This window comes from Pteropus medius, unplaced genomic scaffold (genome assembly GCF_902729225.1).
Source record: "Pteropus medius unplaced genomic scaffold, Ma_sr-lr_union100, whole genome shotgun sequence".
Classification (NCBI taxonomy): domain Eukaryota; kingdom Metazoa; phylum Chordata; class Mammalia; order Chiroptera; family Pteropodidae; genus Pteropus; species Pteropus medius.
The window spans coordinates 4598809-4621997 of NW_024352783.1; the positions used below are offsets into that span (position 1 = coordinate 4598809).

General features: G+C 39.7%; 1 protein-coding gene across 1 annotated transcript in view; it reads left to right on the top strand.

The window, feature by feature from the left end:
• Window positions 1–23189, top strand: part of MYOCD (myocardin) — an 85096-nt gene that overhangs the window by 39140 nt on the left and 22767 nt on the right. The window contains exons 3-6 of the mRNA XM_039847381.1: window positions 3189–3244; window positions 4683–4758; window positions 7389–7550; window positions 20524–20699. Coding sequence (XP_039703315.1) covers window positions 3189–3244; window positions 4683–4758; window positions 7389–7550; window positions 20524–20699 — 470 coding nt within the window. The remainder of the gene's footprint in view (window positions 1–3188; window positions 3245–4682; window positions 4759–7388; window positions 7551–20523; window positions 20700–23189) is intronic.

Genomic DNA, 23189 nt, shown 5'->3' on the forward strand with positions numbered 1-23189 from the left:
GTGTTCTCTCCCTCCAAGCTTGAGAGTGAGCGACCCCAGAGAGAAGATAAGCCCTACCTCAGGCACAGCCCTGCCTCTGCTATCAGAATTGCCACCAACACCAGCCCCCACCCTGTGCTAGAAAGTCCTGTGCTTAAGTGATTCCTCAGTGCCCCATGACCTATGTTCTCCCTTTTTGGGCTCCTGTTGGAAACAGGAGGTTAGAGTGCTGAGCAGGGAACTGCAGGAAGCCTGTTCTTATCTTGAGATCTTTTTTTGAGCTCTAAGTAAGCAAATGTTTATACACACATTTGACCCAAATTAGAGCTGCAGGGACAGAAATAGGAATAGCCCATAGCTAATCTCTGAGGTGAGAACATGAATTCCCTTGTGAGAAGCAATTAATCTTCCTCCAAGGAGAGTGAGTTAGATATGTGACTGACTGAATTTACAATCGTATTTTAATATGAAATCACACTGACTTATTTTTAAAATTTAATATTCAAATTCCTTTTCAATCTTAAATGTCAATGTCCCTTAAATACAAAATTTTGCCATTCAGTCTCCCAAGGCCTAACAACAAAAGAGATCTTTTGTGTAATTTCCAAACGTCAACTTTGGGGGCTAGTGCATTATGGTTTTTACTGGCCCCTAGGAGAGGTGGCCAAAACCCACATTCTCTAGAGTCACAGAAAAGGTGAATTTCAGTTGCAGGACCATGGCAGGCTAGTTTTCCACAATGTCACCTCAAACCAGTGCCCTATAGAACATCCCCCTTAAGCCTTGAGGAGAAGAGCATATGGTAAAATAGTGTGTGGACCTCTTTGGCTCTCTTCCCAAGTCCTTGCTAAACGGGCATAGCTTCTCCCACCCTGTGTTAGAAGGTTCCAGAAGAACTTCGTGCTCTTGGCATCAGGGAACTGGACTGTATGAATCATTTCACAGGGGAGTTGTTAACACCAAGAAGTGATGAATTATAGCTCTACAAGCTAACATACAGGAAATGCAATGTTTCTTAGAACAATTAATAAGCTCCGCTAAAAAGAGTTTGAAGAGCCTCAGGGACAACAGAACCAGATAAATTCCTCCTAAGTCTTAAGCCTAATTAAGACCAATTGAGTTTGAAAACTAAGAAATATTTCAAGATACATTCATACTGTTCCCTTAAGGGGTTGCTTCTTAGGGAAGTGATGTGTTACTCTTTAACCACTACGATCAATTCCTTTTCTGTATTATGTAAATGGTTAAGCCACACGAATGCATAATACCTAATTAGATGAACACCAGAGTGTAGGACACAGCTGAACACCTATCAGCTCAGATGGTACAGATTCACCAGGGCCCACTGGACTTCAAGCAGACTTGTAGCATCTGGTAGCCTGGAGAAATGGGAGTTGCTTTGAGAAGTCCAGCAATATATGATCAAATGCAGGAAAAGGCAAGCCTCCTTACTAAGGTTGGTGACCAGACCCAAATCAGAAGAAATGCACAAACAATGCAGTAGAACTTCACATTTCTTCAGGTGATTTCTCAGAGCACCCGAGTGGGGGCAAAAGGGGGATGACAGGGAAGGGCTATTTGAAATGGCAGGTTTTGCAAAGAAATCCATTTTAAGAGTAAAAACGGTCAAGAGAAACTGGTGTTAGATCAATAGGAAATGTGATATTCAAACAACATATTCAATTTTTTTTTTTTTAATAAGAAAGGAAGCCTCTTAATCTCTGCACAAAGGACAAGGATGCTTGTCCAGTATACTGGGCACACGGCAGCCAGCCCAAACTATTCTGCATGTCCCTTTGGTCAACATTATTAATGTCGGAGTTGGGCAGGGAGATTTACAGAGGGCATGCTTAATACCTTCCCAAGCAGTGTCCTCAATAGAGGATGACATGGTTGAACAGCCGCCAGGATTATGGAATTTGCTTGATGTCCAGCATGCCCTTTTGAAAACTGCTCAAATTTAACATGATCTTAAGGATTGAATGAGAGGTGTGCACACATGTGGGCGCACGCGCACACACACACACACACACACACACACACACACACACTGCCCCAAGTGCCAGTCTGGCCAGAAACCCAGTTTTTTATGCTAGCCAAAGGTTGGAAAGATATTTCATTGCCTGTAGCTTAAGAGTGGACATCTGTTAGAGTGATAGCAGAACTTTGGATCATGTGATTTATCAATTTGTCCAAACTCACAATTCAGAAAAATATAATATTCAATGGAATTATGTAACTTCTGATCAACTTCATCACTTATAATGAAAAGTGATTGTGACTCCTGATTGAGATTGTAAAGGGGATCAGAAAAACTAATTTTTTTAAAAAGTAGAATTTTGTTGAATGAAGGCCTACCTCTGTGCTAAATCAAAAGAGTTTACTAAATCATCATAAAGAGGAGCTAATGAGATAGTGCGGAGGGAGAATAGTGAACAGTGGAAACAGTGGAAGCTGACATTCGGTCCAGGTTGTTTATAGCTGCTGTGCACTATGACTGATCAGTGTCTGTGTCTACTGGTTGTTCATATGTTGAACATCACACCTTGAAAGAAGTTAGGTTGTCAGAGGATCTAGGCTCCTAACCCTAACTGTGTGACCTGGGCAAGTCAGTCAATTTCTATGGGCCCCAGTTTCTCTATTCTGTTCAAGGTCGGAGTTGTATTTCACTATCTCCAAGGTCCCTTCCAGCCCTCAAAGTCTGATTCTGTGCTTCTCACTCAACATCCTTAGTTGCATGTTTCTACCAACCAGCCATGTACCACATCCAAGGCACAAGTCCCTTCCTACAATATGGGACCCCTTTCCTACAGACCACAGCCTCCACCCAGCAAGGGCAGAGCACAGTCAAAGAGGGTGTTTCCCCAGTCTACCCCCCTCTTCAAACTAGAGCATTACTTCTGTCCCCAGTTTTCCACAACTCCCTGTATTTCCTCAAGAACTCGGAATGCCCTGTCGCCGCCATTTCTCTTCCTGTCGCATCTGCCTCTGCTGTTCCTTCTGTACGGTCCTGAATTCCACCTTCCTCTGTATCTTGTGGCTTCAGGGAAACTGGTGTCTTCCAGGCCTTTGCTCTTTAATTGCTTGTGGCCTAATAAAGGCGACCACATCGGTATTGTGCACAGCTCAGCAAGCTCACCAGCAAATCCTGCAATGCTGCTCGGGGCCCCTCAGCCCATTCTGCTCACGTCTTTGTCTTTCTGTTTCAGCACTGAAAACTGCAACTGTATTCCATGAGCAAAGAAAACATTTGGATAGTGACAAGGTAATGTTTTCCAAACTGCCCTCTTTCTGAGCTGAGACTCCAGGGTGTGGGTATCTGCGTGCTAAGCTTTGACTAAAGCAGGTAGAATTTCTACAACAAACACAACCAATTTGCTGGTTCCCTACCCCCACACCATATGGAATCTTATGCCTAGGAACTGAAAACTGTGGAAATGGGATCAACTACATTAGCTTTGAAATTGTTATTTTTTAGCTTAAAAAAAAAATGCCCCCAATCCTTCTGATGCTGGAGAGGTCACTGCAAGGATGAAGTAGAAGTCAAAAATGATTTTAAAAGGGAGGCGAAGTTGGTGTGCGAAGTATCTCATCTTTCATTATAGTCCTTTCTTAGCAACAATCAGATTTTTAAAAAATGCAAACTAGTGGTCCGGTTGGGCCTGTGGATACAGAGCTTATTCTGCAGTTACTTAAGTCGAAGGCATTGAGTGTATTTCTCTTTCTGTTTCTGGGTTGGGTTAGGGGGCACATTTGGGGAGAAAATTGGCATACATTCTACACCTTTGTAGCAAATCTCTGCCATCTGAACTTATCAATAATATAAATACTATTTAGCAAGCATCAGAGCTGTAAATGAGAAAATATGTGAAGGAGGTGTCTTTTCTCTGAGATTTCTTTGTCTAAGAGTTCTAGCCTTGCAACTAGTCTGTGGAAAGAGAAAGGAGCAGAGCTTGGTAACTCTTGAAATGTGCTCATGAGAGCCTGAGAGAACAACTGTCTGTTTTCAGAACTGGAGTTGTCCCCACACCCCTCACAGGGGCCAAATAGGAAATCCAATAGTGAGATAAAAATCCAAAACTAGAAATCAGGGCCCTGAGGTCTAGCTGAGGTCTTACCACAGCCTATATCATCCCCACAGATAGCTGCATTACCAAGAAGATGATGAAACTCAGTAAATAATCTGTTTCTAAGCGTCCTTCCAACCCACAATGGGTCTGAATTTGCAGGCTTTACATTTCCGCATGTTCTAAGAAATAAATCAGGTGAATAATGGGAGGAGGGCATATGTTGCCATGTTATGGTAGATGGATTCAGGTTACATTTCATCTCTAATCCTAGTTAATTTTGTGGCAGTTTTAAGAGGCAATGGAATAGGATTGACTATAATACAAGCAGCTTAGTATCATCACAGTTTTATTAATATTTTATCAACAAGTACCTGCCTGGCCTTTAAATTTGTAGCCCTGATGTGGATCCAAGCTTTTTACCTTTTTATCTTATTTTTCCACCTAAAATTAATAGAGAGGCTTTTGTAAATGTTCCTGCATCAAAGCATAAGCCAAGGACATTTGCATGTTTCATTTGTCATAAACAGAATACTCTTCCCCTTTGAAAGAAATCGGATTTCTTTTACAATTAAAACTATGTGATTCAACTGTATGTGGTTGATAACAGGAGTTATTCTGTGTTTGGGCCTACAGACTGAAGACAGCCTGAAGCGCAAGGTCAGAAACAGGTCGGACGGTACTGACTCGGTTAATATGCACATACTCCAGGGTAAGAGTGCACAAAGTCATACGCCAAGACACCACCAGATGGTGGGCTATTTTGCCAGAGTTACTTGTCTCTGTACAGTTGCTAGGTCCTCCTAGAATGGGTTACCTGCCATTAGAAAGTGGTACTTTTGAGCAGTCATTTAGTCACTTTAGGCCATATAGACAATCAAATTGGGAAGCCATATAATGGCTGAGAAGGCATCGGACTTGGGTTCCAATCTTAGCTGCGCCACTTTCTAACTCTCTCTGAGCACAAAGGAATGTCCAATGTATATCAAATTTCTTTAAAATGTCTCCCTTCTTTAGCCCAGTAATAAATTCCTAGTACAGGCATACCTGGGAGATATTTTGGGTTTGGTTCCAGACCACCACAATAAAGCAAGTATTGTAATAAAAAGCGAGTTGTAATCTTTTTGGTGGTAGAAGGTCTTGCCTTCAGTTTGTAAAATAAACGCTACATCTGTGAAGCACAGTAAAGCAAAGTGCAACAAAACAAGGTATGCCTGTATTTTATTGAAAGAAAATAACCTGACATACAAAGATTTATGTAAATTTTTTATTATGGAATTACTTTAGATTATAAAACATTGCAAAGAATGAAATGTCCAAAAATAGGGGATAGGAGGAATAAATTATAATCAGCCATATAAATACCTCGCAGCCACTACAAATAAGGCTTTAAAAGAATACTGATTTAATGAAGAAAGGCTTACAAGATGATATTTGGTGGAAAAAAAAAACTGTATTTACAATAAAATTCAAGGAAGAAAAAACATACACATAAACTATTTACAGTCAGATTCTATAATGAAAAAATACAGCCCTAATAATCCATATAAAAAATGACAAAAAATTAAGAAGGACATCCACCTATTAAAAACAGTTGATTCTAAGTGGGGAGTTTCCCAGTGCTTTCATTTTCTTTTGTATACTTTTTTTTTTCCTTTTAGCATTTTCCACATTTATGACAATGAATAAGTAACAATACTATAATCAAAAAAAAATAAGACATGTTATTTGTTAAAACATTATGGTCTGGAATTAAAATATCAGGCTATGAACCACAGTGACCTCTGGTTCAGTTGTGTGTCTCTATCGATTTCCATGGAATCCCCTATTCCCCCCAACAGAAATTGGAAAATTAGCACCCTGGAGCACCAAGGATCTGCTGAATCCAAAATGACCACTGATCCCCAATTTTGAGAGCAGCAATATGAGATTAAGAGCCAATGCTTGTAACTGCTAAAGGCAGTTGTAGAAAAAGGGATCGGTAAGAACAGGAGGAGTTAAGAGGCTTTATGCTGAGACCTGAAGATGAGGAAGGAGTTGGTGGTGGAGAGAATGTAGGAAGCACTCCAGAGTGGGGAGAATAAGTAACAAAGGTACAAAGATGAACTCAGTAAGACATGAGGAACAGAAAGGAGAAGACTAGGTTTGCCGAAGTGGTAGTTTGGGGATGGAGAATCTCGGGTCATGAGTTGGGGTAGATTCAGTTTATGGGCAAGCTTACCAAGCCAGATCAAGAGACTTGGACAGACAGGAGCATCTTTCGCGGTGGGGGGGGAGAAAGGAGTGTTTCTGAAGCTTAATCTTATATTGCTGTGCAGACTGGATCAGAAAGATCCCTAAGGCAGGGTATCCAGCAAGAAGCCCTTGCAATGACCCCACGGGTGGTTAAGACAGGATTTAGGCTTATGCACCCCCATTCTTTGGTTTGGAGTGCTGATGATTTTACCATCTCACATGAAATGCTTTGCAAAAGCAGCTTGTAGATAAGTCTGACCTGCTACCACATTTAGACTCCATGCTCTACTGCATGGAGATTTCTAGATCAGACACAAGGCTTGGGTTAGTAGGTTGATCAATAGCAGAAAAATGGAGTTGAAAGGCTGATCTGTAAATATCTCACCTTCTAAATATCCAAAGTTGAGAGTCAAGCTGTAAACCCTTAAGGAATCTTAACTTACAGAGCTGCATTATAGCAAGACCTGGTTTACTAGACTCTTTTCTAAATTCTCCCACAGAAATAAGTCAGGGCCTGACTGAAAGAAGAACATAGGATTTATTTAGGACTCTGTTAGTGACCTTCTGACCCACCAAATGATGAGAAACTGCCTGTTGGTAAATTCAATTTTTTACATCTTTCTGTTTAATTAAGTAACTGTTTCAAAGTAATTTTTTTTCTTTTACAACTGACCTGGACATTTGAATCAGTCAGTATCATATCAACAAGTATAAAAACCTTAATTATAATAATAGATCACATTTACTGCAGGCTCAGCCTGTACCAGGGAACATACCGATAGAGTGTGTGTCCAAATGCTGTAGCTTAGGGTCAGTAAGCAATGCAGGCCCATGGACTGCTTGCTTACAGAATCACCAAATTGCACATTTTTTCAAAAACCCTCGCAGAGCAAGTTTCTCTAAATTTCCTGTGTGCCTAACTCTCTATTTTCTTTATTTGGAAGTGACTAGTCTTTGCTGCTAATCCATGTGAAATTATGATCATTGCATTGAAAAATTATTAGAATGGTAGAACACAATGTAACACAATGTTTTGGTTACAAAAGCAAAAAAAAATAATAATAACATCAAATTCTAAAACCGATCCTTTTAATTTCAACCCCTTAGCCTCCACTGCAGAGAGGTCCATTCCAACTGCTCAGATGAAGCTGAAAAGAGCCCGGCTTGCAGATGATCTCAATGAAAAAATTGCTCTCCGGCCAGGGCCACTGGAACTGGTGGAGAAGAACATAATCCCTGTTGATTCTGCTGTGAAAGAGGCCATAAAAGGTAGTAAAACAAATGGCATTCTTCTCTCTGTGCTCTGAGATCTAACATGTTGGGGCCCTGGGTATGAGGGCCTCTCCCTGGACAAGAGTCATGCCATTGGTCACTTTCCCAGAATGTTCCCCATAACCAGAGGTCCTGGGAGTAAGGAAGAAATTCCTACTCACTCACCCTCCAAAGTCAGGTAAACATAGATCAGTTTTGTTCTAGTCAAGCAGGTTGAGAACCTGACTTGATGTAATCCTCAAAACATCACCTCTACGAGGTTCCATCACTTAGAGGAGTCATGGCCATCTTTAGCCTTCCTCCTTTAGAAGAAAATGGACTGGTAGAGCAGATAGAGCACTGGACCTGAATGAGAAGATTTGAACTCTAAGCCCAGTTTGTCTGCTGTGTGTGAGTCTTTCCCAAGTGACTTTACCTCTCTGAGATACCCGCCCAACTCACAGGTTCTTAGAGTGAAGTTCAGATATTACGAGCATGTGAAAACTCTTTGACAATGTTCATGCGTGCTAACAAGTTAAAGTACGAATACTTAATGAAGAGACACAAACATAAATTCTATCATAAACTATAAAAAATCAACTCTTGAACAGTTGAGACAAATGGACCCAAATAACCTGAGCATACTGAATTCATAGAGGTGGTGGGATGGTATCTGGGAAAACTATGGCAGAAGGAAGAAAGGGGAGCTTAACATCCCCATAGGCAAACTTATTTTCTTCCAATTATGCTCACAAAGAGCTCTAAGGATTATATATTTAGTGAGCAGTATACATTTAAATGTTTCAACACATTGTCAAAAAGTATGTCAAACAGTTTTATCAAGTACTAAGTTCATTATTAAACTTATCATTAAGTGTAGTATCCACATTCTAAAATTTTGCTCTCAGCCATTCAAAGGCCACAGGAATTTTATGTTTGGAACCTGTAAATATGAAAATATCAATTCTAGTACAGACAATATGCTAACCTGTCAGTGCCCACTAAATATGCCATTACGATTTACCCTCTTCTTCACTCTCCCCACCACACTAATTATCCTTTGCCTTTGAATTTGGACTAGCCTAATCAACTGTACACTATCTCCATCTTTACACTAATAAGATTGAGGACAGAAAAGATCTCCATCGGGCATCAGAAAAGATCTCCATCAGGCATCTTTCCTCATTTCTTTGAACATTCTATTCCATGCATGTAAAATTGTTATTGATTTTTCTATGACAGACAAAAGATCTCATTTTGATTTGCATTCTTTGGTTTATGGTGAGATTATATTTTTCCACGTGATTTTGTATCACTGGCAATTTGTGGCTGCTCTTGTTTTTTCTACTGGGCATTTTCTTCCCTTTCTGCTCTGCAAAAGCTATTTACATAGAAAAAAATGTTAATTTTCTCTCTGTTACTGGTATTGCATATCCTTTTACCAGTTTGTCCTTGATCTTTTTTTGTGTGTGGAGTGTATTTTACATATAGCAGTTTTTAATTTCTATATATTTAAATCTATTAATCTTTTTCTTTATGGTTTCTGAATTTGGTATTTACTGAAAATATTTCTTAGCTCAAGAATATAGTTATTCACCTATACCGTCTTCTAACATTTATATACTTCATTTTTATATTTTAATACTTAATGCATTTGAAATTATTTAAGTGTGTGGTTTAAGAGATAGGTCTAATTTTATTTTCCATAATTTTATTGATATATTTTACAATTTGTTTTAGTATGTGTCTTTGCAAGTTTCTTTACATTGGTCTGATCTTTCTAATATTTCATGGCTACTCTCACAAGTATATGCTGGGTGAAATTTAAAATCAGTTTGTCACATGGAAATTTCAATCTTGTAGAATTTTGTTTGAGATTGCAGTGAATTTATAGATTAATTTATGGTGAATTCACATGTTTAAAATATATTATTTCTGAGGCAAAAATACAATATCTCTCTCTCTCCACTTATTCACCTTTTATTTTCCTTACTAACATGCTTTTTAAGTAAAATCGATTATTACTGACATATGAGAAACCTATTAATTCTGCACATTTATTTTGTAACTTTGAAGATTTTCTTAATAGTTTGTTTCTCAGTTTACCTTAGATAGTCGAGGCCCATAATCATGTTGTCTGCAAATAACAAAAATTTGCCTCCTGCTTCATTTTTTTCTGCCTTGATGCATTGGCTGATACTTGAAAAGAAACATTATAATTTTATTAATATAGTATATAATTAATATAATTTTTTAAATTATAGGTAGAATATTTGTAACATATAAATTATATATTTTTCATGTTTTATTTATAAATTATAGTTTATATTGTAAATTATATGAATTTTGTACAAATTATGTAAATTATAAAGTATAATATGCTATATTATACAAATCAAGTAAATATATTTTATTGTATATAAAATATTCACCAATATCATATAGATGTATATCATATGCAAAATTATGCTAGTGAATTATATAAAGCACATATAGTTTTATTATTTTATATTATGTAATAAATATTTTATTACATAATTTAATAATTAATATAGTACATAGTAGGAAATTATTATTGTTACACTGCCAGTGCTTCAAAAGCAGTATTATATTGTTATATTATCATGTCTGATGCTATGTTATGTTAATGATAAGATTTATTTTTGTTTTCTTTTTATCATAAATAGGGATTTCTCGAGTCATTTACTTCTACATATGACATTAGCTTTTGCTATATAAGTAGATATCATAATGAAATATTTTTCTATCCTGTTCCACTAAGAGTAGTTTGTAAGATGAATGCTGTTTTTAAAATGCTTTCCACATGCATGAAAAGATAACCACATGAATTTTTTTTGACCTAGTAATGTGGCATTGCTGTCTTTCACCTTGCATTTATGAAAAAAATCTTACATAGATTTTTTTCTAAAAATTGTTAATATTTTATTTGAGATTGTGCATCTCTGTTGATTAATTGGAATAATGGTAGCTTCTAAATATACCACAAAATTTCAACAGCTTAACGTAGAAGTGTATCTTATGATTTACCCTCTTCTTCACTCTCTCCCACCATGGAGAGGGTTTTTCTCAATGGCAAATCTTTCAAGTACAACAGATTCCTTCAGTCTTACTGCTCACCATCCCCTAGATCGGGAGTGGCAAACAATTTCTTAAAAGATTAGATACTAAGGAAGCTAAGCTATCTAAGTTGTCTGTCACAACTACTCAGCTGTCATAGCACAAAAGAAGCCATAGTCAATAAGTAAAAACATGAGTATAGCTGTGTTCTAATAAAATTTTATTTACAAAAACAGACAACAGGTTCACAGACCATAATTTGCCAACCTGTGTCCTAGAGCCCCATTATCCTCTGAAGTGAAAGAGAAAGAAAGAGTGAAAAGGCCTACATATATATTTAAAAGGCCTGGAACTGAACACATCACTTCCATTCACATTCCATTGGGAATATAGTACACATGGCTAGAAAAGTTATTTCCTGGCTGACCAGTGATTTTCCCGCAATCTTGCTATACTATGGAAGGGAGAACATAAATTTTGATAAATAGCTAGCCCTCTCTGCTACAATATTCATAAATAATATTGGTCTATGTTGTTGCTCTTTTGTATTTCTGAGGTTTAAATGTCAAGGCTATACATGCTTCACAAAATATGTTATAATTACCTTCCCATGTTTTTCTATGTTTAGAAAATATTTAAATATGATCGCAGTGATCATTTGTTTGAAAATACTGCCTAACAGAATTTTAGGGGCTTAATACTTTTCTTTAGAGTAGTTCTTTGATAGTTTTTCCTCAGTTTTGTCCATAGTTATTTGTGTATTCAAATTTTATCCTTAAGGTAATTTGTAGTTTACATTTTTCTAAAAATGTCTCCTCCACTAGAATATAAGCTCTCTTGGAATAGATTTTTATGTTTTGTTCACTGAGATATCCCAAGCACTTAGAATAGTATCTGACACAGAGAAAATACTCCATAAATGTTAAATGAAGAATAAATGGATGAAAGGTAATTTTATCAATTCCATCAGTTTACATTGTCAAACTCCCTAAAGTCTCCCAAGTCTATAGCTCTAGACCAATTCTTTCCTCTGGATCCTAGTTCAATAGAACTCACTGCTTACTCAATCCCTGACTTTGGAATTTCTGTAGGCCTTTCACATCCAAGAGTTGAAACAAGAATCTCTCCCAAATCTGCTCTTCCACTCACAGTCCCTATCTTGATAAATGGCCGCCATTTACCCTTCCATTGGCTTTCTGCTGCCTTTTATTAGTAGTATTAGCATTGATATTTTAAGTTATGTTCCTCCTTATTAGGGTATCTAGTGTTAGCCAGAGGTACGTTTTGTGTGTGAAAAAAGTGGGATTTTGCATTTAGAACGATCCCTCTAGCTGCAGTGTGAAGTGAACTCAATAGAAGAAACATAGAGTTGAAGAGGTCTGTTAGGAGGCTGTTGGGCTTGTTTGATGAGAGTTGGTGAGAGCCTGAACAAGAGTCATGGCTGTGGGTGTGGAGAAAAGAGGATCTGAGAGGTGATCGATTGTGCATGATTAAATGATCAGTAGAATATATCAATTTGGGCAAAGGGAAGAGTGAAAAATGACACCTAAGTTTCTCTCTTGGGCAACTGGGTAAATGGCGGCCATTTATCAAGATAGGGACTGTGAGTGGAAGAGTAGATTTGGGAGAGATTCTTGTTTCAACTCTTGGATGTGAAAGGCCTACAGAAATTCCAAAGTCAGGGATTGAGTAAGCAATGAGTTCTATCGAACTAGGATCCAGAGGAAAGAATTGGTCTAGAGCTATAGACTTGGGAGACTTTAGGGAGTTTGACAATGTAAACTGATGGAATTGATAAAATTACCTTTCATCCATTTATTCTTCATTTAACATTTATGGAGTATTTTCTCTGTGTCAGATACTATTCTAAGTGCTTGGGATATCTCAGTGAACAAAACATAAAAATCTATTCCAAGAGAGCTTATATTCTAGTGGAGGAGACAGACAATAAACAGAAACAATAAACAATCATGTATCGTAATAAAAGATAATAAATGTATTTTAAGATAGAAGTAGTACAGGGTACAAAGAATCAAGAGTGACCGTGAGAGGATGGTTGTAGGGAAAGGAGGATGTATAAAAAGAGAAGAAGGCTAAAATGAGGTTCTCATGCAATAATATTTAAGATAGAAGCAGGGATTCTGTGAAGAATAAAGAGAAGGAATGGCTACAGAAAAAGGTGGAGGATATATATTGACCTAATTCAAGAAAAGTCCAGAAGTGGACACAGTAATAGAGAACTGAGCACCTGTCATCAACCCATGCATCAGCCTCTTTAGCAGTAATCTTTCAATGTGCATGAGTTTTTATGAGCAAGATAATGACATCATATGAAATGTCATAAAGACAGAGGGAGTTGCTAAGAGACCACCTGTAGAGACAGCACTCTGGGTAGCTCTTTTTATGGTGATGATAATCCAGCCCATCTTTCTGTCACTTCTTGTGATCAGATCATCTCCCCTTGGTGAAGTGGTGACTCAGGGTTGTGGTTTACTGTGTATCATTCTCTTGGCATCTGTGTATTTTCCCCCCTCTATCCACGTGCCTTCCCATATGTGTTTACATTTTCTAGCTCTCTCTGCAGCTGTGTTTCTATGTTTCTGCCAAGCTCTGAGCAGAATACTCGGACATTGTCTTGCTCCCTCCTGGTTTTATTAAAGATCAACTATTCTCCAACCTTAAAATAAAATAATTTAAAGCTTTTCCCAACACAGGGAAGGATGTTTTTGACAGAAAACCAGTTCCCACTCTGAGATTTTCTCATTTCTGGATATCACCCCTCTTGCACTCAGATGAATGGCTACAGCAAGTCTTTTCCCCAAAACTTTCCTCTCCTTTAGGGTTCCAGCTATCAAACCTACTTTCAGCCTACAAGTTAATCCTCTGATTTTGGTAGATTTCAGCTGAAGGAAACATAGGCTTGTGTGACTAGAAGGATACAATGTGGAGGAATCAGGAGCTTCCTGATTTGACTTCCACAGGAGGTGGCTTGGGCCTCCGTGGTGCTACCTCTCAGAGCATGCACCTGACTCCCTATTTCTCCTTCATAAAAACTACGAGAAGCCACCCTCTGAGGCCAGGATGCTGAATACAACAAATATATTAGATTGGAGTGATGATTTACAAGAACAAAATTTATATACTGGAGTTCAGCATGGCTTTGTTCAGCTTATGCATGGGTCATTGTTACTTAGTGATCACTCAGTTTCGAATGTCCCCGGGCGCTTTCTATAAACTCATTAATTCTCTCTGGTCATCTGAGTATTTTTCTATTGGACAGGAGCATCCCTTAGCTACCAAGAAAGCTGTTTCATTGTCCAGAGGCTTGGCTTCTGCTGGAGTAAAGCAGAACCCCAGCTGGCTTTCCCAATTCTTCAAACAGTGGAAGGGTCCTGGTGTTCTGTTCATAAACAAGCACCTCTCTCCTAAAGGATTTTAAGCTTGGATGGAGCCAGGCTTCCCACCTGAATGCCCAAGCTTTTCAGCTACTTTTAAAAAATCAAACTTATGGTTCAGAATATACAGCCTTATTATCAAAGATAAATGAGTTCTTTTTATCAGCACACCTTTTTACACAAAAAGCAATATTTCCGGCCCACCAGGGCTGGTCCAGAAGGACCTTTCACAACTGTCATGTACATTTCTAAAAGATCCTACACTAGTCTTTGCTCACCTATATTCCCCTAGGCTCAGGCTTCATAACAAAACAAAACAAAAAATATCATATTTACTAAGAATCCAGTGATTTTTCAGAGACTCTGGAAGTCTTAATACTCTTTTATCACTCACTTTTAAGGCAAATAAACAGTACTTATAGTCCTAAGCCAGATGATAGGGTCGTTTGCTTTGGCATAAAAAGAAAAGGTTTGCTTTGGTATAACTTTCTCATGGACAAAATCTATCCTTCTATAATGAGAAATAATTTCAAAGTGCCAGTGATCTTTGGGAGAAAGAAACACACTGAAGGATACATGAAAAATACTTTTCTAAGGAAAGTTCTGGGAAAGGGATGGGAAAAGAGAATCGGGAAGTGGCAGCTTTGGTGGGGTAGGAGTGGCAGAAAGGAAAGTTAGCTAGTGCTGAGAGAAGGCGATTGCCTGTTGTTGGCCTTTGCTGCCCACTGATGTGACCACAGGCATCACTGAGGGTGAGCAGGGCACACCCAAGTAGGGTCTACAGTTGGACAGAGGTTCCTAGAAACCTGAGAGGGACCTGCGAAAGAGTAGGGACCTGTAGAGAGCAAATGAGAGACAGTGCTAAAGTATCTTTACGCACTTAAAAGTCTTCTTTGTCCCTAGAGAATTAGCCCCAAGAGCTGATACTCATCAAATGCTTATGCAGGTTACATAGTCCTAGGATCAGGATATATCTAGAGATTTAAGGCAAATTTTTGCCAGAAATCTGAAGAAAGAGAATCTTTGTTCCTCCAAACATTCACTGACACCCATTTCCATAATAAAGGTATCTTACCCCCTTCAAGAAACCACTGTCTTTGTTGGACAATACAATCCATCTTCCACAGATGACGGTATCTTCAGTGTAATGAAATATCTTTAGGCAAGAAACACATTTAAACTTTATCTACCTTTACATAATCACCTTCTCCCTTAAGAAATGGATTTGGCTTCAGTCTCTCCAAGGAGAATGTTAGGAGATGGTCTGTTCATGAATTAAAATAGCTCTCATGCAGTGCACTGCTCAAGCTTGCAAGCAGATAAGCAATCAAGGTCCATTTTCACATTCCATTTCATGGTTTCCAGCCTTTGGTGTAGCCTAGCAAAAAGGTAACTAGGACTCCAATTATCTCACTCTAATCTTGGAATTTTAAATGTTTGTGCAGAGGAAAGTACAACTGACTCATTCATCTAATCACTTCCAAGAGAGAGAGGGAAAGCTCAGAGTCACCAGGCCAAGATCCCCAAGAGGCCAGTGCCCGGAGCAAGCCCCAGGAGCATAGCTGGGGGATGATGTCAGGGCTTCCCAAAGTAGGTCCTTGTCATCACACCACCCGATGTGTCTACAGGGACAATAGCCAGCCCACAGCCCCAGAAAGCCTCACACTGGAGGAGATTGGAGCAGAGGCCCAGGGGCACAGCACAAAGCTGATAGACTTGGTTGTTCAAGAGGTAGCCAGATAAGCTGACCTTTGTCCCTCTCCACATGAGTCTAGCTTGAACCAGGAAGGAGAAGGAGTAATGTACAGCCTTTCCTGTGACACTCCTCCTGTTCTGGGGAAGGTCTGTCTCTGCTTTCCCAGGATGAACCACTCAGGACAAACCAGTTTTTCTGGCTCTGGATTTGTGCTGACCTTTGCAACCTCACCACAGGATAAACTGCTTCCTGGGTGGTCTTCTTTATTTTGATAATGGTAAACTTGAGACAAGCAGATACTCCTAACAAAAACAATGATAACAATAACAGCAGCTAGAAATTATTGAAAACTTGCACATCAGGGACTATGTAAATAGCATAACATATGCAAACCCAATGGTTTACATATGTTGTGCTATATTAATCCTCAAAACCCTGAGAGGTAGCTATTGTTATTATTCCCATCTCATAGAGGGGGAAACTGGGGCTCCATGAGGCTAAATAACTTGCCAGCTGAAGTAGTAGAACCAAGAAACAAACAAAGTCTGTTTGACTCCAGAACCCAACTTCTTGCTGACCACACCAAACACCACATACATCGTCTCAAAAGGAAGCCATTGCCATGTGCTCTCAGGGCCCTCTCCGCTGCTACGTTTCTCTTCGTCAACAGGGACCGAGCTGAATGTGTAGCTGTGTGGGGACTCTCTGCCCTTTCATTCATCTTTTGCCCTAGCAACAGCAAAGTCAAACCACTTGTAGAGCTCAGAGAGTGGTGGTTTGGCAGGGGACCCATGGTGGGGTCTTTTGGCCTATACAGCCCCTACGTGGTCCTCAATGTATCTGTCGGCATATTCTGACCCAGCATGTTATGCTTTTTACATACCAGATGGGAGCCATATTTGGGGTCTTGGCTTTCAGGTGTAAACAACTACCCCATATGTGGTTACATGTGCTCATGATTTCTTCATTGATTTAAGCAGAGGAACCTCTTTAAATGACTAATGTCACTTGATATAGTAGATTCTTGGAAGCTGTGTCTCTCCAGGGACTGGCTCCCAAAACAATCCTCTCCCTTGACTGGGAGTTTCTTCCTCACCTTTCCCACCCAAACTCTGCTAACCACCACCTTGTCACTTCCTTTCCACTCTCCCCATTCTTGTGAAATGCCCCCTTTTTTTTCTCTTCTATCTACATCTGACCATCATTTCAGGCTCAATTTAATCCTGCCTCCTGCAGGATTCTCTTGCACAACTCCACACTGCTATCTCTTTCATCTAAAACTACCTGCAGCCTTCTCCAGACAGTCTAGTCCTTGACAGTTTTCCAGTTGTGTCCCATGGCAATACATAAATAATGGTTTATGGTTTTTCATCTCTTGCCATATTGTATCTGATTATGCTTCTGCTTCTCTCTATTCCTCTTAATGTAAAAAGGCTAAAGATGAACAAAATAATTGAGAATCTGTTGAGTGCTGGAGAAAATGGGGCTGATTACCAACTCCTTTATTCCAGACACTCGACTTCTAGACTTTTCCACTCATTCCAGTGCCTCGAGCTGAGGTCACCAGATGCCAAATGTTAAAGTACAAAGGACATGCTGATTTACTGGTGATGATAACAGAGCTTCCGCTATCCTTCCAAACCTTTTCTGAAATAAGTCTCAATAAAATCCCCACGATCACCCTTCCTAGAATTTCCTGCCTTCTTTGTTCTCACAATCAATATGTCACATTCAGCCCCTCAAATCACAAAGGTTCAAGGAAAAGATGTGGAATATGGAAATGTCCTTAGTACATGTGTGCAGAAAGAGGAGAGATGTTGGCCACTTGCTATGCTGCCTCCCCGCAACCAACCAGCAGGTCTTACAATGTTCCCTAAACAGCGTGTCTCCTGATGGCCTCCATGGAGGGTAATTGATTTCCCGTCCCCTCTGCTGGTGGCTCTTAGAGTACAAAGGCTGGGCCCACAGTTTTAACTTAGTCTCTGGGTGGATTGGATCTTGCAATGTCCTCAACACAGAGATGAGAAAACGTGCCCCCTGCTCTGACCTGCTGGTGCATTATGAGGCTTAAAAAAACTTGATTTTTGTTATTGCTGCACTATTAAGTGAACTACTTTTATCATTTATGAAAAGTGGGATTGTTGGAGAATAAGGAGAGACACCATTCTCTCTTTTCCGCCCCCGGCCTTCTGGCAACATTTCTACCCACATGTTACACTACTTGGACAACTTTGCAATTTGGCTAACTCCCTCCAATTGGTACACATTTGAAAGGTGATACTCCGTTTAGGTGTAAGTGGAGATGGCAGGGGCAGAAGGGGAGGATCTTTGTCACCTCAAGAATCAGACCCCACAGAGAAGATCCATATCCATTTAAAGTGAAGAAGTGAGGAAGAAATATAAGATAATAAAAACCTCAGGTGGGGGTCCTGTTGCGCAGAGAAGACCGCTGCCTCAGGGGGCTAGCACAGCCACACACAGGGTTCCCTGAGAACAGAAATGGTGCTGCTCAGGGTGTGTGCCAAGTAGATCTCAATAAAATGCTGTGATTTCTGAGGTGGGGAAGGCTTGACACCTCCCACCCCTCCAACTCCCATGCCCACCTGGCCATCAATAATACATGTAATCCTTTTAACAGGAACAAAGCTTTTAATTCCACAAACAGAAGTAGAACTTTAAAGTTAAATGAAAATGCGATTTCTAAAATAAGGAAATTTATGGGTTAAGTTTACAATGGAAGCATATGCATGGAGGCAGCTGGAAGGATTTTCCTGAGACTATCTCAGGCAAATGATCCTTTTGAGAAAGGATTATATATATATTTTTCACACTGCATGAAAATGACAAATATGGGCTTATTTGCAGAGTGCAGAGTTTGCTGTGAGAAAAGGAAAAGGGTTGCTTATGAGCTAATTCTGGACTCTTAAAATACAGAGGAAGGTGTTTGAGACCATAGTACTAACGGGGAAGAAGAGTAACCCCTGATCTCAAAGAAAAAGTTGGCATTTGTCAAATACCCAATGTTAGAAAATGAATAGGTTTCTGACACAAATATAAGTATAAATGCTAGCATGTATTTAATTCAGGTAATACGTAAACAGATATTTTATATTATTCTCTGTACTTGTCTAGCATTTCAAATTTTTATAGTTAAAAAGAGTGCACCTTAGAAAATAAAAGTTAAAAAATAAAAGTCCCAATTAATACAATGGAATACTGTGCAGCTGCTACCAAAAACTACTTTTTTAATTGAGGAAGGGCTCTGTGTGCTCACATGGAAAGATCTCCGGGGAATATTGTAGAGTGAAAAAGAGCAAGTTTCAGAACAATATATTCCACCCAGTTCTATCTGTATGAAATGCTTTTTAAATTCATGTGTATATGTCTTGCTGTATGTATAAAATTAAATCTAGAAGAGGAAATAAGTTATTAATGAGAAGTGGGATTATTATGTATAGTTCATATGATATGAATTTTTATGATAAGTATATATTACTTTTATAATCATAGAAAAGCAATAATGACTTTTATAAAGAATATTCAACACCCTGGAGCAGCAAAACCTTTCCAGGTTAGCAGGCTGCCTAGTGGGCCAGCAACTGGAGTTTCCACCTGTCCTTGTCTGGCCTCTTTCCTGATTTGACCCTTGGATGTCTGAGTGAGGGACCATGACAGATGCCAGCAGTGGCAGCGATGACAAGCCCAAAACCACATTTGTTCCATTACTTCCAGCTCCTCGTTGCCTTCCCAGTCTGCATGGTGAAAGCTCCTCTGTCTTATCTGCACAGAGCAGGAGTCAAAAGTTCTTGTCAGTGTGATTGCAGAATACCGGGCTGGAAAACTTCCTGATAATACTTAAATTCCTTTAGAAGAGCTGTGCCCGGAATCAGGTCAGATGCACGATGTGGCCTCAGCACATTTTGTACTGTGCAGTTGGATAATAAACCAGATGAAATTTGGCAATTAAAAAACCATAAGGGACATATAAGGATGTTATTCTAGTCCCATCTGATCTGATAACCCCTCTCCTTGAGCTAAGGTATCTGTTCCCCTCCAAAGACCATGTAGGCTGCTGAGGAAGAATCTCTGAATGTGCAAGCTGGTAAAGATTTCCAAAATAGACACAAAGATATGAGGAATCAAGAGAAAATCCAATTAATACACAAATAAAGATCATGCTGATGTTTCTGAGACACATTTATGGTTTTTATAAACAGATATGCATTAGTTGAATGGGGCTTTGGGACACTCTGGTGACACTAGCTAATTCTGACACTGAGGAAAGTTTGCTAAACATTTTGTGCAGTGTGCCTAGCTACTAAGCAAAGTTTGCTAAACATTTTGTGCAGTGTGCCCTGCTTTATACTTGAACATGATGCAAATGGCACACTGTCATCTCAATTATATCTCTCGTCGTAAAACCTAAGGGAGATGAAGCATTCTCTTAGTACTTTCTCCATTGGCCTCATTCTGCATCCAGTGACCCCTTTTCTTTCCTTCATCGTCCCTGATTTAGTTTCAGAAAGATATGGGTTCACATAGAAAATGTACTAGAATTAATAAACCTGAAAATAAATTTTAACATATGATGGTAAACCTTTTACATGTCACTCATTCTTTATCATCTCTATAAACACAAGTCTCCATAGGGACTAAATAGATGAGAAACCAAATAACTTAAGATATCTCTTCACTCTTACCTTGAATTGAAAATGGATCTAAGGAGCTAGTCTTAATAGGAATGACACATTGAAGCATTTCCGAAAAGCCCAGTTGTGTGTGCCAAAGCCACTGACCCAGTTCTTGGATTTCACTCCCTCAGGCAACCAGGTGAGTTTCTCTAAATCAGCGGATGCGTTTGCCTTCGAAGAGGACAGCAGCAGTGATGGGCTTTCTCCAGATCAGACTCGAAGCGAAGACCCCCAGGGCTCGGCAAGATCTCCCCCAGACACTAAAGCTACAGAGACCCCTTTGGCAGGTCCTCCGGGGACGATCCAGGTAAACAAACCACATCTCAGTCTGTTATCTCTTCATAGTCTTAAAAGCAACACTGTCACATACATGTAGAGACCCAGAGATGTCTCTTGACGGCACATCGCCTTATTGCTTTTTCTTACCCTATTGGGTCCAGGGTTCTGTGTGTAGTGGCAAAAACCTCCAGAAAACCCCAAAAGAGAATCCCAGGACTATACCCTTTGACTGACTTTTTAAGCATCTACTCATCCAAGTAGACACATTTTATCACCATTTTTACAGACAAAGTAAAAATAAAGCTCACTGAGATTTAGATGACCCAGATAAAATTTCCCAGATAGAATGTGCCAGAGCAGAACTGATTTCACAGCCCACAGTCTTTCCATGCACTGAGCAGTCACTATAGGGGGCTGGATTGAGGGGGTTGGAGGGACCAGGAAGTGCTGATTGGCTACAAAGCAGGGAGGCCCAAGTTGGTTCTACCCTTAGCAGCTTTCTATCCACCCAACCACTGCAACCACTACTTCCAGCTCCAACCCAAGCACGACGCTCATCTCTTTCTGGACAAATTCACAAACTCACAAGATGTGAAGAATGTATATTGCAAATACTATTAAAAGCACATTCATAAGGAACAATAATGAGTATTAACAACAGCCACTGTCATGTAGTAAGTACTCACTCTGTGCTGTGGCCAACTCTCGACACTTTACAGGCATTTTCTATTAGATATCACAGTCCCCTCCAGGTAGGGATCACTGATGTTAATCCTCACAGAGGAGGAACTAAGGCTCCATGAGGCTGAGGGTCTGTGTTTCTGTGGGCCTCCAAAAACATTCAGACTCCTCCCAGCCCCTGGAGCATCCACCTGTAGATGCCACACACCAGTCTCCTCAGCCAGCACAATGGTACTCGTGGAGTCCTAAGAGGATGCACGTGTGGGTGCCCACACATGAGGAGAAGGAGACACATTGCTGGCAGTGAGATGTGAGTCTTCTACCCCTGATTATCCTATATACCAGCTCTGGAGAGAACCCTCCAGGCCTTTAGTCCCTTCCCTTTAGGCAGAGTTTGTTCCTCTTGGCCTCATGGGAATTATCTGATGGATTGAAATTAGATATTATATTTGAAAACATTTTATACATGGTAAAGCACCATACAGATAGCAGGGACAGTTTGATAATTACCATCCAGGGCCCTGTTTCCCGAAACTGTGCTACTTACTGGTCTTTGTCATGCCCTCCTCCATTGCATCGGAGCAAAGCTAAGGCTGCCAAGGAGAAAATGTGGAATGGGAGAAAAAGAGGAGACATAAAAAGCAGAGCTGAAATATTCATACATCTATTGTGCAAGAGTTCATAATCAAAGCATTTTTCTTTCCCCTGTATGCCACAGCTGGTCTCTGAAGCCAAACTTCTTTGATAACATCAAACAGTATATCAGACCATTTGTACTATTATTCTGACAGTAAATTCCTCAGCTTCTGATTTAAGAATGATTTGAAGAGAAGATAAGCTCTTTTCTGCTTAACCCCAAGAGAGGGGAAGAAGGGAATAAGCACTGAGCAATGCCAGACAAAATGCAAAGATTATTTTGTCATTTCACCCAGCAACACCATGTAACAGATAAGGACAAGAAGGTTCTGAAAGGAAAGGATCCCATAGTGTAGACCTTTGCAGGTGCCAGGGCTCAGGGAAGAATTGAGAAGCTCCAGGGGGAGATCCTCAGCAGCCCTTCCCCCTTTTTGTCAAAGTCACAACATAGGAATGTAGGAGACAAATCACTCCTTCTTCTAAGTCCTCTGCGTACAGAAACATGCCTCACACAAAGGTCTTTCATGACAGTATATACACACACACATACCTCCATATACACACATGCATGAAAATATCCATAAATATACATACATAGACACACAGACAGACACACCACAGACACATACACATATACATACACCCATATACATTACATGTACATACAGGTACACAGAGACACATACACGTATACACAGAACACATGCACATATGCATGCATAAATACATATGCTTATGCCTACACATGCACATATGTGCATACATGTACACATGCACACATACATACTCACAGACACATCTAGATATACAGAGAACAATGCCACATACATACATATGTGCACAGAGATACACACACACACACACACACACACTTTTCCTCTACCTGCTTACACTCTGTCATCTAGTTTTTTGGTTGTCCCGCTTTCCCCCAAAGTTCCTACACCCACTCCTTCCTCTTACTTTCTTTTTTAATCCCATTATCAAGTCTGACAGGTGGACCTTGTCACAGACGGGTGGAATCTTCACACAGGGTGACCAGATGTTCTGGTTTGTCTAGACTAGGTTGGTTCTATACCTATTATTAATAATAGCTTCTTTCTTTCTTAAAAGTGTCTCAATTTGTGGACAAACTATGTATACGACTCCTTCCCCTGGAGGAGTTAGTCTTATATGTCCCTGGATGTGAAGGCAGGGTAAAGAC